This window comes from Apodemus sylvaticus, chromosome 3, assembly GCF_947179515.1.
Source record: "Apodemus sylvaticus chromosome 3, mApoSyl1.1, whole genome shotgun sequence".
Classification (NCBI taxonomy): Eukaryota; Metazoa; Chordata; class Mammalia; order Rodentia; family Muridae; genus Apodemus; species Apodemus sylvaticus.
In genome coordinates, this window is record NC_067474.1 from 137,228,822 (window position 1) to 137,246,099 (window position 17,278).

The 17,278-nt window shown below is 40.3% G+C and overlaps 1 protein-coding gene across 12 annotated transcripts in view; it reads right to left on the bottom strand.

Moving 5' to 3' along the window:
* The window catches only part of Macf1 (microtubule actin crosslinking factor 1), a 331,824-nt gene that overhangs the window by 160,301 nt on the left and 154,245 nt on the right, over window positions 1-17,278 (bottom strand). For all 12 annotated transcript variants that reach the window (XM_052177285.1, XM_052177287.1, XM_052177284.1 and 9 more), the window contains exons 6-15: window positions 6,271-6,437; window positions 5,373-5,485; window positions 5,169-5,275; window positions 4,561-4,680; window positions 4,316-4,411; window positions 3,427-3,554; window positions 3,256-3,349; window positions 2,936-3,090; window positions 2,120-2,396; window positions 369-497 (exon numbers count right to left, since the gene is read on the bottom strand). In XM_052177285.1, coding sequence (XP_052033245.1) covers window positions 369-497; window positions 2,120-2,396; window positions 2,936-3,090; window positions 3,256-3,349; window positions 3,427-3,554; window positions 4,316-4,411; window positions 4,561-4,680; window positions 5,169-5,275; window positions 5,373-5,485; window positions 6,271-6,437 — 1,386 coding nt within the window. The remainder of the gene's footprint in view (window positions 1-368; window positions 498-2,119; window positions 2,397-2,935; window positions 3,091-3,255; window positions 3,350-3,426; window positions 3,555-4,315; window positions 4,412-4,560; window positions 4,681-5,168; window positions 5,276-5,372; window positions 5,486-6,270; window positions 6,438-17,278) is intronic.

The window sequence follows — 17,278 nt, forward strand, 5'->3', positions numbered from 1 at the left end:
ACCACATGGTGGCTCACAACCATCCATAATGAGATTTGATACCCTCTTCTGGTGTGTCTGGAGACAGCCACAGTGTACTTACGTATAATAAACAAACAAACAAACAAACAAACCTTTAAAAATGCCTCTAAGATCATGTTTTGTTTTTAGTAATAAAGATATCTATTAGTTAAAATACTTTTCTCACAAAGTTATTTAAAGGTTAATAGAGACACTTTGTATAAAGCAGGAATTTGTTGTAAAGTGTTATTCATTATACACTTTGTTTTTCAAAGCTTCTTCCTTCTCAGAAACAGCAGTGTTGACACACCTCCCAGTACATCTTCCTCCCCAGAACGCTGATAATTTAGATTCTGCATGCTATGTACCTCATACAGCCTAGCCTCTTTGACACTCGAGCCCAGTTCTTCCACACTGGTATGGATATGCTGCTGTGTTTCCAGCTGCAGCTCCACACTAGGCAGATCGTTACCCCACTCTGCTCGCTCCAGTTTCATCTGCAAAGGAGAGCACAGAAAGTTGTCAAAGTCAACATCTGAAGGAGATGACTAAGGGTGACAGCCAGGTGTGGTGGCACATGCGTGTAATCTCAGCATTTGGAACATAGAGACAGAAGGCTCAGGATTCACACGTCATCCTGGACTGCAGAAGATCTTAACTAACAGAAACAAATGGCTAGGGGTAAGACTCGGGCATCTGAACAATCTCTGTCATTCCATGGCTGCCTCAAGAGCAACAGGGGAAGCCCCACTAACTTCAGCAGTGTTGGCATATGAGAGATAGTCCGGAGTTTTTCAGTCAGAAAGGGTCCGAACAGGCTGGATGTTCAAACATTCCCCTTTATAGGGTCACAGGATATGGTGGCCCGTGCCTTCAATCCCAGCACTCAGTAGACAGAGGCAGGAAAATCTGAGTTTCAGGCCAGTCAGTGTTACATAGTGAGTCTCTGACTTAAACAAAACAACAACAAAACATTATGAGTCTCTAAATTTCATATAGTAGACAAAAAAGTGGGAGGGACATCTGAAAATATTTAGTTTACTCACAGATTTCTTGGCCCCATCTTTTTTTTTTTTGTTTTATTTTTTGGATTTGGGTTTTTCGGGACAGGGTTTCTCTGTATAGCCCTGGCTATCCTGGAGCTCACTCTGTAGACCAGGCTGGCCTTGAACTCAGAAATCCGCCTGCCTGTGCCTCCCAGAGTGCTGGGATTACAGGTGTGCACTACTACCACCTGGCCTCTTGCCCCCATCTTTGTCCCTTATCCCTCACCCTGCTTTTCTTTTCTCTTCTTCTTTTTTCTTTTCTTTCTTTCTTTCTTTTTTTTTTTTTTTTTTTGGTTTTGGTTTTTCGAGACAGGGTTTCTCTGTGTAGCCCTGGATGTCCTGGAACTCACTCTGTACACCAGGCTGGCCTCAAACTCAGAAATCCGCCTGCCTCTGCCTCCCAAGTGCTGGGATTACAGGAATGTGCCACCACGTCCGACTTTCTTTTCTTTTGTTTTCTTTTCATAGGGGTCCTATTACATAATCCAGGCTGACCTGGAACTTATCATCTCCTGAGTCCCAGGTTTATAAACATAGCCTGGCATAGAACAATGTCAAATTTGAGCTTTTAAACTAAAATATAATTAACTAGTACCATTGGACATGTGGAATAAATATATCAGTCTTGCCTAATCTTAAGAGATATGACAAAAACAACAAAAACTGAAGAATAAACTCTTCTTCCAAAAAGGAAGCATCAGAACAGATAACTGAGATATATAGATGTACAAGTGTCCCCAGAAGCTACCACTTAGGACACAGTGAGCAGAAAGTAACAGATGCTATACAGTGTGGGACTGTGATCATCTATACTGACTCTGTTCATTTAGAATATAAGAAGAAAGGAATCAGGCATGGTGGCATATGTAGTCCCAGAATGTTGGTGCAGGAAGATCATGAGTTACAGGACAGCCTGGGCTACACTGGCCTGCTGGACTAAATAGTGGAGAGGCAAAGTAACATTTAAGAAGAAGGGTTCTTAAATGCAGACAGGATCAGTAATTAAGGTTTTCCTCTACCAAGAACATAAAGCAACCTGGTCCTCTTATGACAGTTTTCTGGACTACACCCACCTGCATCTCTTCTACCCAAGAGAGCAGTTCATATACAAATCGGAGACTGCCTTCATCTTCAGAGGATGAGATAGATACAAGTTCAGTCCGGGTCATAGGTTTTCGAAACCAGGAGGTAGAAGAAGAATGAGTCGTCTTGTTCAGGGGTTCTGCTTTCAGATGAGTAGTGGTTAAAGTAGAGGGTGGAACCAATTCAAGTGATGTGAAATGGCCTTTCCGGTATAGATTTGTGCACTCTAAGCGCAGGGTGACCAGCTCATCTTGTAGACGCATGACCCTGAAACAAGAGGAGAGTTAACACATGCTTAAAATAAAATCTTCATTATCTATTTAACAAGCACATGGTAAAAGTAAAAATTAGACCATATCGGGGAAAGTGTTTTGAAAAACTATTACAGGAAGGCAAATGTCAAATTAAAGTGTTAATTAGAAGGAAGTAACATAGTGTTTATGTGACTCTTGAAGCCATGTGACTTTAGACACTCTGCATCCTAAATGAGTTCAGGAGATTAGAGTGTTTCAAAGTCACATGTGCTAGCATACTTTTGCAGGTCATTCTGAAATAGAAAGGAACACAGTAAGATGGCATCGTGATCGGGAAATATACTCCAGGCACTGAGTGGGAGGGAAAGGTGTTTAAGAGAAAGCTTACCACAGGGCTTTTCCTGCTTATATTATGTGCGTGCATACCAGAGCCACGGAAGTGAGAATCAAGGTGAAGATTCAGTGCCTGGTTCTTGTCTCAGTCTTGATGCATTACTTCACAGCAAGCAAGCTCTCGCTATAAGCCCTCCCTACCAGCCCCTTCGCCCTCACCTAAAGGCCAGCTCTTCTAACTGGTAGTACTTTTCATCCCGTAGGATCTGGAGATCCACCTGCAGCTGCCTGATGAGACTCTCACACTCTTGAATGTACAAGATGACATCTGACTCACACTGCACTGGCTGTCCTGATTCCAGGTGTGCAGCATCCTGTGACAGAAAAAGAATATAGGTGAGAAACCTCCATTGCTCTTACCCACGATGATGGAGAAAATCAAGAAAAAGCAAGTAACACAGCTGGATCCCTCAATTGTTAGCTTCGACTGTCAGAGCCACTGGGTGAAAAGTGGTAAGCCCGTGACATAGAGCACTTACAGCCTGCAGGGTGTTCTTAGCTAGTGTCAGTTTCTCTTCACAGTTCAAAGCACCATTCTGTATTTTGTTTGCAATCTGCAGCAGCAATTCTAGCCTGAAAAACATAAAAACCATAATGAAGTATGAGACTCAAAATAACCCCAAGGAATGTCAGGCCGCCTCTGGACCCACCTCTCCACAGCCGGCCGCAGGGACTTCTCTCGCTCTAGCATTTCAACGATGAGTTTCCCCCACTCTTCTTCCACGTGGTTAGGGTGGTAGCCTTGAGGCAGCTTAATTCTGCCAAATTCAATCCACACCTGAAAGAGATACGTTTCAATCCCAAACCACAGCCTGCTCTACGGCCTGTTTTCATCTATTTGTACTTCGCTTCCTGTTTTTGTTTGGGGTGTCTTAGTCAATGAGCATTTCTCCCCTGCCCCATTATTTAATATAGGAAAAGAATAAAATATCTAACAATTTACAAGCCAAAATTTTTTTATTTAAGGCCTAACATGTGGAGAGATGAACCTGTCTTCTAAATGAACCTGATTCTGGCAAATTTAAACACGCCTAACTCTATAGCTTCAGATCCAATAGGCATCAAAAGATGAATGAAAATTTCCTTTCTTGTAAACTGGGGGAAAGATTAGTTTCCCTCTAAAAATCAAAGGAAAAAAATTTCTGAATAAAGATGCTGTTTCTCGCGCTGGAAAGATGACTCGGTGGTTAAGAGCACTGACTTCTCTTCTGGAAGTCCTGCGTTCAAATCCCAGCAACCACATGGTGGCTCACAAACATCCGTTATGAGATCTGATGCCCTTTTCTGGGGTGTCTGAAGACAGTTACAGTGTACTTAGATATAATAAACAAACAAACAAACAAATCTTAAAAAAGATGCTGTTTCTCAATAACTCCTTTAATAATTACAGTTTGTTGACACTGTTCCTTTACCACACATTTTGAAGACCCACTAAGGGTATTATTACTAATGCAAGGTAAAAGGAGACCATGTGGGGCCTGCTCGGAGACAACAGTACAAACTGCAAACCTTATTGTAGCCAGAGATATGCTTCCTTACCTCTAATAACTTATATAACTCTTTGATTCTTCCTTTTTCTCTCTCCTTGGCCAGTATTTCCGTTTCTTTGAAGTGTATATATTGGTTATAAAGTGCCTACAAAGATTAATATTTGATGAATGAATTAATAGACAAAAGCAACAGGGACCAATTTTTCACACCTTCTCACTAGAGCCAGCTGCATCAAGCCCTGAGGCTTAATCCCAAAGAGAATTTATAAGAAGCAACTTCAGTCCATGCTTTACCTTTAGCTCAACAGGGTTCTGGGGAAAAGATTTATCTGACATCAAGATTGTATGCTGCCTGATCCAGGGAATGAGTGAGTCCACTCGGCTTTGGTATTCTTGCCATCTGGAGTCCACTTCCTACAGTCAGAAAGCAAACATCACAGACCCGATTTGTGCTGTCCAGCAGCAGCATGGGATAAAGTCGCCCCATACCACATAAAACTCTCTTTAATGCTCAAAGTTTCAGTCTCAAAGCTCCCCCAAGGAATCTCCGGTGGCATTCAATATCCTAAGAGGGAGAAAGACTATAAACCAAGTCACTATGATTATGAACCAGAGTATTTTCCAGGCATGGTGATTCTTCACACTGTAATTACAGCACGGCGAGGCTGAGGCAGCAGGCTACCCTAGAGTGCACAGTCATGGTGCCTAATCAAACTTCTATCAGTAGCCAAAAAGAAAATGCTTCTTATACTCATTCTTAGGGACAGTGTCCATTATGACAGAGAGAATGTAGATTCAGGTGGTCTTTGTGAAAGTGCTCTATGCATAAGAAACTAAAAAACACTGTCTAACCAAGGCTTTCTACCTCAGTGAATTGGTATTTTAGGAAACTGTTCTTTTACCGTAGCACTGATTCCTTCTCCTCCTTCGGGGACTTTAGGGAAGGCATCATAAATTGAAGACACGTAAGTGATTACAGACTTCTCATCTGGAGATGGTACATCCACATCTGTGAGTAAGATAAGAGTTCTTGGTCAGAACAAGGGATCCTGCCAGAAGGAATCTTCAAAACATGCCAAATATACTTAAAATCTTGAGACTCTCACCTTCTGCATCCAATAATCGGGTGACCCCGAGTCTTTCAGCTACTTCAAAAGCCTGTTCCAGATTCTCCCGGTTACTCTGGATTTGTACTCTCTCCATATCTACCAGATCAGGTCTGAAAAAGTCCAGCGAGGGACATGAAAAAGCACTGTCTACATTTTACACGAGTTCACACAAGAAGTTCTTAACAACTCCCAGCACTGAAAACACAGAGCAAGTTAGAAAGAACTCAAGAGGTAGGAAGTTACTAACCCTGATCCTCTTTCTAATTGCACACCAGGAGCCTAATGCACCTAATTCCAAGCTTATAGAAATTAATAAACTTATATAATGTGAAACTGATGCTTGTATATGACTGCTCGGAGCTCAGATTATTTTTGTTTGTGGTTATAATTCCTATTGTCCTTCCTCACATCATACCCAGTCCCCTGCTGTCCTGCCCCTGACCCAGCGCCTCTTCAGGTCCTATGTGCTTGCTCTTCCACCTACCTGGGATGCTCTGACCACAGACACTGCATGGCTCACTTCTGACATACTCATCTAAGGGGCTATCTCTGGCCACCTTTGTCCAAATTACCACAACCCTGTAATTGTACCCTTCCACTGTACCTTGCACTATATGACAATGTGCAGCTATCTGCTTGCTGCCTATTCTGCAGCAGAAGTCTGCTCCCTGAAAGCAAGAACTCTGACTGGGTCACTTCTTTGGCCAGTGCCTAAAACAGTGGGCTCATTATAGACTGCTCTTCAAACAATTCAGTGACTCAGAGTCTAATTCTTGGTGGAAGGGTAAGATGCTGTGGCAGCTCAGATTATTTTTGGTTAAGTACAATTTTGGATTAAATTACAAACAAATGAGAATAATTCCTTCTAGGAGCAATAAGATTCCACTGTACGCACCTGTATCGATGAATCAATGCATTGAACATTTTCCCATCACTCCAGCATGAAGAAAAGTTGGTGCATTTGATTCCTGTGTAACCAGCTGTTACTTTCTGAGTCCACAAGAGTAGTTTCTCTTTGGCTGACATATCCCCTGATTCCCCACTAATGTAGATGTCAGAGATCTGCAAACAGACATGAAGTAGCAATCAGATAAAATGAAGCCTTTTGTCCTTTTCTTCTCTTTATGTTTTGACGAGTGAAGGAAGAGCGATCCAAGGTTGGCTGGCAGCCCTATTGATGGCAATTCCAGCAAATACTCAACCTCTCTGGTAGTCAGAGAAACACAAATTGAACCGATCAAACCAAATGGGTTGGTTTGATCTCTCTACTGATGAGAATTAGACCGGAGAATATGTTCACTATTAGACATCACCATGTAAGAGCAGAGAGAAAGAACAGAAGTCTTTGTTGAATTTAAAAAGGTACTCTTTAGAAAATAGTCATTAAGTTTTATAAAAATAAACAAAATAATATACATAGCTACTCTGATTTTATATAAAGGTTTAAAATATATTGTTTAAGTATATAGCCATGCAAACATGAGCACATACATATATGTGATACAGATGTCATATATTCTATAAAAACATAACCCTGGGGATACACACAGCAAACTTGTAATCACACTTATCTCCAAATGGTAACATTATATGTAATTTTTCTATCTTCAATGTTTTAGCATACACATTTTTAATTTGGAAGGAGAATAAGGGTATTGGGAAAGGGTTTCTCTGTGTAGCTTTGACTGTTCTGGAACTTGGTTTGTAGACTACCCTGGCTTCAAATTCAGAGATCTGCCTTTTTTCCTCCCTAGTGCTAGAATAAAAGGCACGTGCCATTACTGCTCATGGTCATGTGCTGCCTGCTGTAGGTGCTGGAAATTGAACTTGGGTCCTGTGAAAGAACAGTGAGTGTGATAAACCATGTCTTCAGCTCTGTTTTTGTTTTTTATTATAAGAAAAAAAAAAGGTTTTGAAGACATCTTTTAAAGTGTAACACAGATTTATTTTAGAGAGATGGTAATGCAGCATAAATGTGCATACCTTTAATTCCACACAGACCCAAGTTTGAATCCCATCCTGCTCAACTGCAAGTCAGTTACCACATCTGTCAAATGGGAATGCTAACTACCATCTTTTCAGGGGTGTTGTGATAAATGAGATTATATACCAATGTATCCCAAGCTCAGGATTATAATGAGAAGGTTTATTTTAGCCTAGAAAATTGGAATACCCAAAACATAGTCCACACATCAAATGATGTCCAAGAAGAATGGAGGAGTGGCCCCTGGTTATGGAAAGACTCAGTGTGTAGGAAGCCGTCCTGAGCTATTCAGATTTAATGCTTACTCATGGCCCTAAGGTGGTGGCTGCTAAAATATGAGAACAATTAACTAGAGCCTTCCCCAAGAGCTGTGCGAGAAGAGTGCAAGTTCCTGCCCTAACCTCGGAATGTTCCTGCGGGCGTTAACTCCAGGTGTCCCTACCGGATAACCTCCTCACTTCCTGCTTCGATCACTAGGGGTGTCTCTGCCCTTCCCTCCTTTGCTCTTGTGTGAAGGTCAATTCCTTCTCTGTAAGCCTTAAAACCCACTTACCTCCCCGACATTAAATGAGGCCTTGACACAACCCAGACTGACTCTGACTTTCTTAGCGTGCTTGGCCCCCCTTCTCTCTTCCCCCCATTTTTGACCCTCAGGTAGTGCCTCTTCGAGACCCTGGAATAACTGGACATGCTGGACGGGTCATCAGTGTAGCAGTATAGAGCAATATCAGAACAGGGAAGTGGGAAGGGGTGGATGGGGGAATGGGAGAGGGAAGAGGGCTTATGGAACTTCTGGGGAGTGGGAAGCCAGAAAAGGGGAAATCATTTGAAATGTAAATAAAAATATATCGAATTAAATAAATAAATAAACAAACAAATAAACAAATAAATAAAAATTTAAAAAATTAGAAAAGGTTTCATTTCTCTCTTCACTGAATGATAGTCTTTTACTGTTTAACTCCATCAGCCCTGGCATCCTGTATCATCATTTAACTGGATGCTATCTTGTACAACCAATTATTAGTTCATATATTTAATCTTATCTCTTAAGGCTGTAGGTTTCTTCGGAAGTTGGGCCCACAAGCTAAAACCAAAACTATCTGAAAATGAGGGAAGCCCCGGCCACTGGGTGCATCAGACAGCAGCTTAGATGCTGTGAAGGAACCTCCAGCTCCAGGATTCTTCTGAATACCGTACACACTTGCCTCATGCACTGACCAAATAGTGAAGACTGTTTAAATAATAATTATCCAACTTACAATGAAATAGTAGAAATAAACAAAGGAGAGCATTTGAGGGTAAAGTCTACCAAGAATCCAGCAAACAGCAAACTCAGAGTAGCATATAAAGTCAGAGTTCAGTAGGCTAATGATAACAGCAGTGCCTCCCAAGGATAATGAGCACACATCACTTGTATACTGAAAACTAAAAAACAATCTGGATTAACAAGAAAAAGTACAAGAATTTGTTCTCAGACTAGTCATGAAAGGAGACATCTAAGAGGACTGTAACCTCAGACAAATGGTTTATGTCTGCAATACTGGTTTTTCCCATATGTAACAAGAGTTAACTTCTCCTTGGAGTATTTTAACAGATGAAATAAGGTGGTATAGGTATTATTTAGAAAACATGTGCTTTGTAACAATAGAACAGCATTCCAGTTCTGCAATGCATACCTAGAACCTCTGCACTAGAGATACAGAGGCAGGAGGCATGCCACAAATTCAAGGCTAGCCTAAAGTATACAGAATTGCAGGCTAGCCAGCAATATATAATGTGACCCTGTCTCAAAGACAGGCAGGCAGGCAGGCAGGCAAGCAGCCCAGAATGCCAAGAATAATTTTAGGCCTGAGCATTTGGGGCAGAGAAGAAATGGACACCCTTCTGAAGTGCACTGCTTCAAGCAGCCAGCTCCCCATTGATGGATGAAGGGGCTAGAGATACCTACTGTTCCATATGTTCAGTAAAATAACATTCAATAAATTACACCAGTTACTAAATATTTTATTATTATGAGAGGCTTGTATTATGTTAAGATAACTTTGCTTAACTGTGGACTAAAATAAGTGTTCTTTAGAGTTTAAGATGGTCCAGGTTAAGCTATGAGGCTTTGTAGGTTTGTAGCATTAAATACTCTATTTCTCAGATTGCCTTTTCCTTTATATTTACCTTCTTGTTTGTTTGTTTGTTTGTTTTTGTTTCACCAAGGTTTCTCTGTGTAGCGCTGGTTGTCCTGGAACTCACTCTGTAGGCTGGCCTCAAACTCAGAAATCTGCCTGCCTCTGCCTCCCAAGTGCTGAGATTAAGGCATGCCTAACTTAAATACATTTTTAAATTAACAGTGTTGATACAATTTCAAGTTGAATACATAAATCAAATTGGGATATAACCCTGTTGTGAGTCAATGTGCTTCTATATTTTAAAATCAAGAAAATCAGGGCCAGAAACTTTAATACTTTATGGAGGGTAAAAAACAGTCAAACACAAATAAACCCTGTGTTTGTCTGAAGACAGACTGCAAGAACATTAGAGTGCTGAGAGCTTTCATGGAGCCTTGAAAGGGGGCCCAGGAAGCCACATGTGTGTCTGGGTGAAGCGAAGGGCAGTAAGCTGGAGGGACAGACATATTTACACAAAGGAAGTCTGGTTTTTGCACTTTGATAATGCCTAATGATGAGATGCTTTTACAAATCTTCTCAGCACTCACCACCTCTCTGCTCTGACTCAAGTTCGCCGGGCAACTTTCAGATTGTTGTTTCCCATACATAGCATAAAGCTAAATGGTTTCTGTAGCTACTCAACAATTTAACAGTTAAAATTCATTTTGTAAATTAGTTTGGATCCATCAATCTCTTACAAATACAAACCGGGTGAAACTATGCCGTAAAAGTCAATCAATTCCAAGTATACTGCTCTGATAGAACTATGAAGCTGCAAAGTAAGGACTGTGCCCAAAAGCCACCATGCTATGGGCTCAGGATAAACAGTCACTCCCTAAATTTAACTCTATTCGCATTCCCTTAATATTTCTCTATGCTTGTTTTAATGGCTAAAACCACTAGACACTAAATATACCCATTACTTTCACTGCAGTTGCCTTACATACATATTAAGAAGAATCAGGAAATAGAATTGGTGAAATGTAACAGGCGAAGAATTAGCAAAACGAAATCTGAGCATTTGAGTTCTTTACCAAAAATTAAATTCTAATTATTTAACCAAGATAACCACATCTGCCTTGCTAATATCCTACCTGCCAACTGAAACTACTTTAAAAAAATTATTTGTTTTTCATACTTATGTTTTCCCACATGTATTTTATATCACATGCATGTATTGCCTGAAGAGGGCATTGTAACCCCTGAAAATGAACTTGGATCCCCAAAAGGCTCTTAACTACTAAGGCAATTTCTCCAGGCCCTACATTAAAATTACTTCAGTGAACAACTTTACTTCAGATTTTCACTACAGCCTTAATGAGACAAGGAAATGTTTGGCTTCCTTGGGGAAAGAAAAAATACCATGCTTGGATTACAACCATTTCTAGACTATAAACTGATTGTGAAAAATATGGTTACCATCAGAAGCATCTCAGTAATTGAATCTGGCTTTTGTCCATCTCTTCTTGTGACACTCTCATGTGGCATGAGTACAGTCTACTAGGGTCTGCAGAAACATTTACCTGAGCACTCAAATGTAGAGATCCAGCTTCTACTTCAGGATCCCTCCCCATCTGAGTAGTAGCAGCACAGCTTCCTGCCATGCCAGAGACTACACACGGCTCCTCCCGTAATTTACCACCCAGGGCTCAGTTAATTCCTTCTCTAAGGCATTCTCACAAGCATAATATTTCCTAATAATCCCATAAAGATTATCCAAATATCTTAACTCTACAGCAAGTAGTATAGGAAAGAAAAGAAGTTACATGTTTATTTATCCATTCTGTTATCAGTTCCCAAGAAAACACTATGTTTTAAAAGTTCAAAATAAAAGCATAGTTTCGGGCCTTGGGTTTAAGCATTTCAGTTAGGGAAACAGTTTACAGAGAAAGCAGTGTTGAGACAGAGGTAAGCAAATAATTATCTGACCAGCAATGCTAACAGACCACTCAGAGACACTTAGAATGGTTTAGTAAGCAGAAGACAGTTGGGTGAAAAAAAGAGAAAATTCAAAATGAGGCATCTGTCCTCAAGAATTTAGCCAAGATACACCATATCACAATACATTAATGCTATCCCAATTACTTTCCTAAATATGAGTGGAAATATAACAGGGGTAGAGGAAAAAAAAAAGCAGTGGGCTGGGGAAAATGGCTCAGTTAGTGTAAAGTGTAATAACATACAAACATCCCAGTATGAGAAAAGCTAGGTGTGGTAGTGTGCTGTGGAGTGGAGACAGCTAGAGCCTTAGAGCTCACTGGCCAGCTAGACTAGGCAATTGGAAAGCTGCAGGCTCAGTAAGAAACCAAAAAAAAAAAAAAAAAAAAAAAAAAAAAAAAAGGGTGCAGTGCAATTAAGGAACATGTTCCATGTTGTAAACCTCTGCACACCTGCACACACTCATGCGCTTCCATATACGTCCATACCCCCTCCACAAATAAAGCAATAATGAAGTTAAACTATATTTGTAATTGATTTAGAACTTCTATGATTATATTAAAAATGCTATCCAAATATCATCTTTGCTATCAAATTCCTTTTTAAATTAGTAAAGCTACTTCATGAACAATTTTATTCTTATTTATTTATTCACTGTACACCCCATCATAGACCCCTCCCTCTTCTCCTCACAGTCCTATAAGACCAAGCTGCACACAGCTGCTTATGTGCCTTGGGTCTAGGTCCAGTGCACGTGCGCTCTTTCACTGTTGGCTCCGGCTCTTTGAGGCCCTATGGGCCAGGTTAGTTGGTTATTTTTGTGGTGTCCTTGACCTATCCGGTTCCCTCAATCCTTCCCACAACTCTTCGACAAAACTGTTAGGCTGTGGGTCTCTCATGAGTGATTTTGTAGAAATATCACCTGCATATTATTACATTCTTTTCAAGAATTTTGTAGTACAACCATACTTTTCTGAGTCTGGGTCTCCAGAAATTTGTTTCCAAATCACAGGAATCTAGTTACATAATAGTGGATTAGTAAGCTGGGCAGTGGTGGCACACGCCTTTAATCCCAGCACTTGAGAGGCAGAGGCAGGTGGATTTCTGAGTTGGAGGCCAGCCTGGTCTACAGAGTGAGTTCCAGGACAGCCAGGGCTACACAGAGAAACCGTGTCTCCAAAAATAAATAAATAAATAAATAAATAAATAAATAAATAAATAAATAAATAGAAAGAAAAAAATACCCACAGTGGATTAGTGACCACTAGACTATGAGTGCCTTATAAATAAACACAAATAATTTAAAAAGCATTAACATAGGGCTGAAAAAAATGACTCCATGGGCAAAGAGCATACTCCCAACAATAAAAAAATTCTCTCGGGATCCATGGAGTGCGTACAAGGAGAGAACTGGCTGGTTACTACTTCACAAATTACAATGCCTGGCTTTTCATATGTGAGTTCTAGGAATCAAACTTTGGTCCTCGAGTTAGTAAGACAGCACTTTACTGAGTTATCTACCAGCCCTTAACATTCATGAGGTCTAGTGTGGGCAGGCAGTCATGCATGTGTGTGCATACAGACAGGGAAAGGTCACAGCTGGGAATCTTCCTCTTCTAGCATTGCTCACTTTTTTTTTTTGAAACAGGGTCTTTTACTGTTAAGCTAAATAGCCGCTATTTCTGACTCTTTACATGGCTGCCGGGGATCTGAACTATGATCCTCATTCTTGCACAGGAAGCCCTTTACTCACCAAGTCATCCATCTAACCTCTTAAAAACAGTTCAATATCTATCTATCTATCTATCTATCTATCTATCTATCTATCTATCTACCTACCTACCTATCATGTATGTTGGGGGGCACCTGTGCTTGCTCCATAACATGCATGTGGAGGGCGGGGGCAGCTTGGAAGAGCTGGGCCTCTGCTTTCGCCATGTAGATTCTACAGATGGAACTCAGCTGGGCGGCAAGAACCTTTATTCACGGAGGCATCTCTCTCTGTCTCTTTAAAATCTTTTTGATTTTTGTTTTTGTTTGTTTGGTTTGGTTTGGTTTTTGAGACAGTTTCTTGGTATAGCCAAGATTGTCCTGGAACTCCCTCTGTTGTAGACTAGGCTGGCCTCAAGCTCAGAGATCCACCTTAAAAACCATTTTTAATATTGAGGTTTATATATAACTACATTCAACACTTCAAGTAATATTCCCAATAAAAATAATTAATCCTTCTTGGCCCTTCTCTCCTTTTCTTTAAATGGACTATGTCACCTGATCCCTATCCAAATTAATAGAAACTAAACAAGCACACGATGATATAGATTTATTCAGTTATTTTGTTTTTGTTTTTTGGTCATGATCTGGCTATAACTTCATTGGAAGGCTAATAATAAAACTGTATAAAAACTCAAACACAATAATTTCTGTTTACTAAATTGGTATCTGGAGCTTAAAAGTTCATCTTCTCTTTCGTCATATCTAACAGTTACATGAATGTTGTATGTAACTCAGTGTCCAATAAGTAATAACCATAGAGACACCCCGAACAGTCTCAGAAGGGTGGAAATTTACTGTGCTCTGCAACAATCAAGACTTCTCAAAAAGCATCATTTAGATTCATCCTTAAAAGATGTTACAAAATTGAAAAAGAGAAAGGAAAAAGAATTCCGAACTGGACACTGAGATTGAATTGTTATCTGAGGCCAACCTAGGCTATGCAGTGAGACTCTGACACATACCTGGGGGCGGGGGGGTGTGCTAATGAGGGACTAATGATGGGAAAGTTGAAATGAAAAAAGAAAGGAGACAAGATCGGTCGGAAATTAGATTATGGAGGCACTGGAATACTAAGCTGAAGAGCTGGACCTGTAACTCTGTAAGCCTCAAGAAATGAGATGATAGATGATCTGAACAAATATGTAGTTGATTGTGGTCCTTAAATTTCCAGCTGACCTCAAACCACTAGACAGCAGGCATCACACCTTGAAAACTTTCATTTAATAGATAAATGGGAATCAGTGCATATAGCTCATTAGAGATATCCAGCTACTAGCCAATGTGTATCTGGGGAGTAAAGAGAAAGGTATTTATACCAGTATGAGAACCCAGGAGTTCTAATTCAGAATCCCATAAGGGAGGTAAGCAAAAAGAAAGACCAAAGTCATAGGGTATGGGCATTTTTATCCTAGATCACAGTACCAATTTATAGTTGCCCCAGAGACTAGACCCTCCTACAATGGACATTTTCAAGATTTTTCTGCCATGAATAGTATAAAATGGCATCTTGTTCTCACCAGCAGTGAGTCTTCTCATATGTACATGGCCTGTTCCTGAGAGTTTCCCTATTTCTAAGAGAATTGTTCTTTTCATGTTATTTGTAAAATTCTTTAAATGATATTGGTACTCTTTCAACTCATTTTACTCTTACAGTAAGTAGCCCTACCAAGTATATGCTACTGTTATCCACAATATACAAATTTATAAGGTATACTGGTAAGCTGCAGAGCTGGGATTCAAATCCAGCCAATCTGCTCCACTCAGAACCATGTCAGCTGTACATATCTAGATTATAGTCCCTTTCAGTATATGTATTATATGTATTCTATCATTACTGTTATAAATCATTTTCCATAATCTATCATTTGAAATGTAAAATTTCAAAAACATACGAAGAGATAATAGTAAAGGCCCCTACATACCCAGCCCCCAGTTTCACTATGAACTCACAGCTACCTTGCTTCATCCACAGGCCTAATTTCCTTCACTCCTCCCCTATTACTATCTATTAAAAAAACACAAATATTATTTTCTTCATAAACATTTTAGTAACTGTCTCTAAAATGTTTCCTTTTTAACATAGTTGCACTAAGTTGCAGAGCTGACCTAAAATAGTAACTCTACAGTAATGTTTTTAATTACATACATTTTTTGTTTGATCTGTTTTTCTGAAATGAGGTCTCACATAGCTGTGGCTGGGATGGAATTCAAGATGTAGGTAAGAGCCACGAAGTTCTGCTGCTCCTGCCTTTATCCCCCAAGTTCTGGATAGGTCTGACCCATCATGCCCAGCTTCTAAATTAAATATATATTTAAAAAGAAGCAAAGTCTTTTCTTAAAAAATCAAAAGTACAAATCAAAACTATCTTCTACATTCTTCCAGGAATCTCATTTAGTTTTGCTTTTTTTTCCTTGCAATACAAAAACCAATATAAGTAAAACAATTCTCTATAATCAATGACAGAGAATATGAAGAAAGGGGTAACTATAAACTGAAAAGATTGATTAGGCTCAAAAAACGAGTATACCAGCTGCCCTCATTCTGGCCCCAGCCTTATATAACTACTCTCCTGAAACTTGGAGCTTAAGGGGCTCCAAGGTGTGAGGAAGGGCACTGGTCTGAAGTTCACTTCCTCGCTAACCAGATGGGGCAGGAGACTGGTGGTAGAAGCCAAGATGGGAAGATGAAAGGGTTTTCAACAATTTTCCTTGTTTAAATGAAATTGAATATTCTAGGTATTGATGGCAGAAAGGAGCAGAGTCCTGAGAGAAGGAAGGGGCCAAAGAGGCCTTTGTCTGACATCAAAGCACACTATTAGCCTGTTTCCATCAAGCTTTAAACTAAGTCTACTTAGCACTCTGCAAACCATTGCCTGTCAGCTGCCCTCCAGAAAGAATCCCGCTTCTATATTAACTATTTCTTGACAAAGGAAATTTCAGCTGCACCGCTGGCCAAGAAACCAGGCCACAGTTCCCTGTCTGAAAAGCAGCAAGTTCCCTCAGGTAAGGTTGTGTTGCCAAAGCCACAGGAGCATACCCTGAGTCAATCAGCAGGAGACAGAACAAGTTTTGCTAAGACAGATGCCACTCTAACTCACATTATCCTCTGAGCTGTATTGCTACTCTAACACATTAGAAACAAAACACAATAAAAGCAAACAATTCTGAGCCAGGAGGTGTGCAGCCGGCCACAGCTTCTCCTCATACTTCCACTCTCTACAGAGGGAGCTCGCACTCAAAGCAGATGCTTGCTGGGAGTCTCACTCCACATCAACAAATGCCTACAGGGTCAGAACAAGCTGCTACTGTGACTAGCTGGCAAGGAACAAGCTCCCTGAAGACACAGATCACACAGAGACTATGAAGGTTTCATGCCCTGTGGCTTTAAGGATTTTCATTCTGAAGAAATTTCACATTTAATCTAAGAAGTTATTTCTTAGGAAATATATGTTGGTCCATAGTCCCATCATGAATACAGAACCTCAGAAGCATGTCAGACGTCTACATGGAGACTCAATCATTTAGTTTGTTACATTTGGCTCTTCCAGAGCAGTCTGACTGAACTGGGCGGAGAGGTAGAAGTAATGGATGACTGCTCAGAAAATATCACATACTAACTTGATTCACAGACTGAAGAGCAAAAGAATCATCCTACTATTAATAATACGGAGCTACAGATCACTCACTGCCCAAAAGATTCTCCCATCAATGTTTTAAGATTTCTCAGAGAACTGCAAAGAACCTTACCTCCTAGAAGCAGAGCTGATGGAAAGGTGCCATTACTACGCATGACTCAATATCTAGGACTCACAAGTTCCAAAACATTCCCATGTCACCCTTTCTGAAGAGTTTGTGCATGGTGCCTCGTACCTTTAATTACAGCACTGAGGAGGCAGAGGCAGGTAGAGCTCGCTGTGAGCTAGAAGCCAGCCTGGTCTACAAAGCAAGTTCCAGGACAGCCAGGGATACGCAGAGAAACCCTGTCTCGAAAAAACAAAAGTGAGGGCGGGGGGAAGGTCTCACTTTGATTATGACCATCTTATATGAAT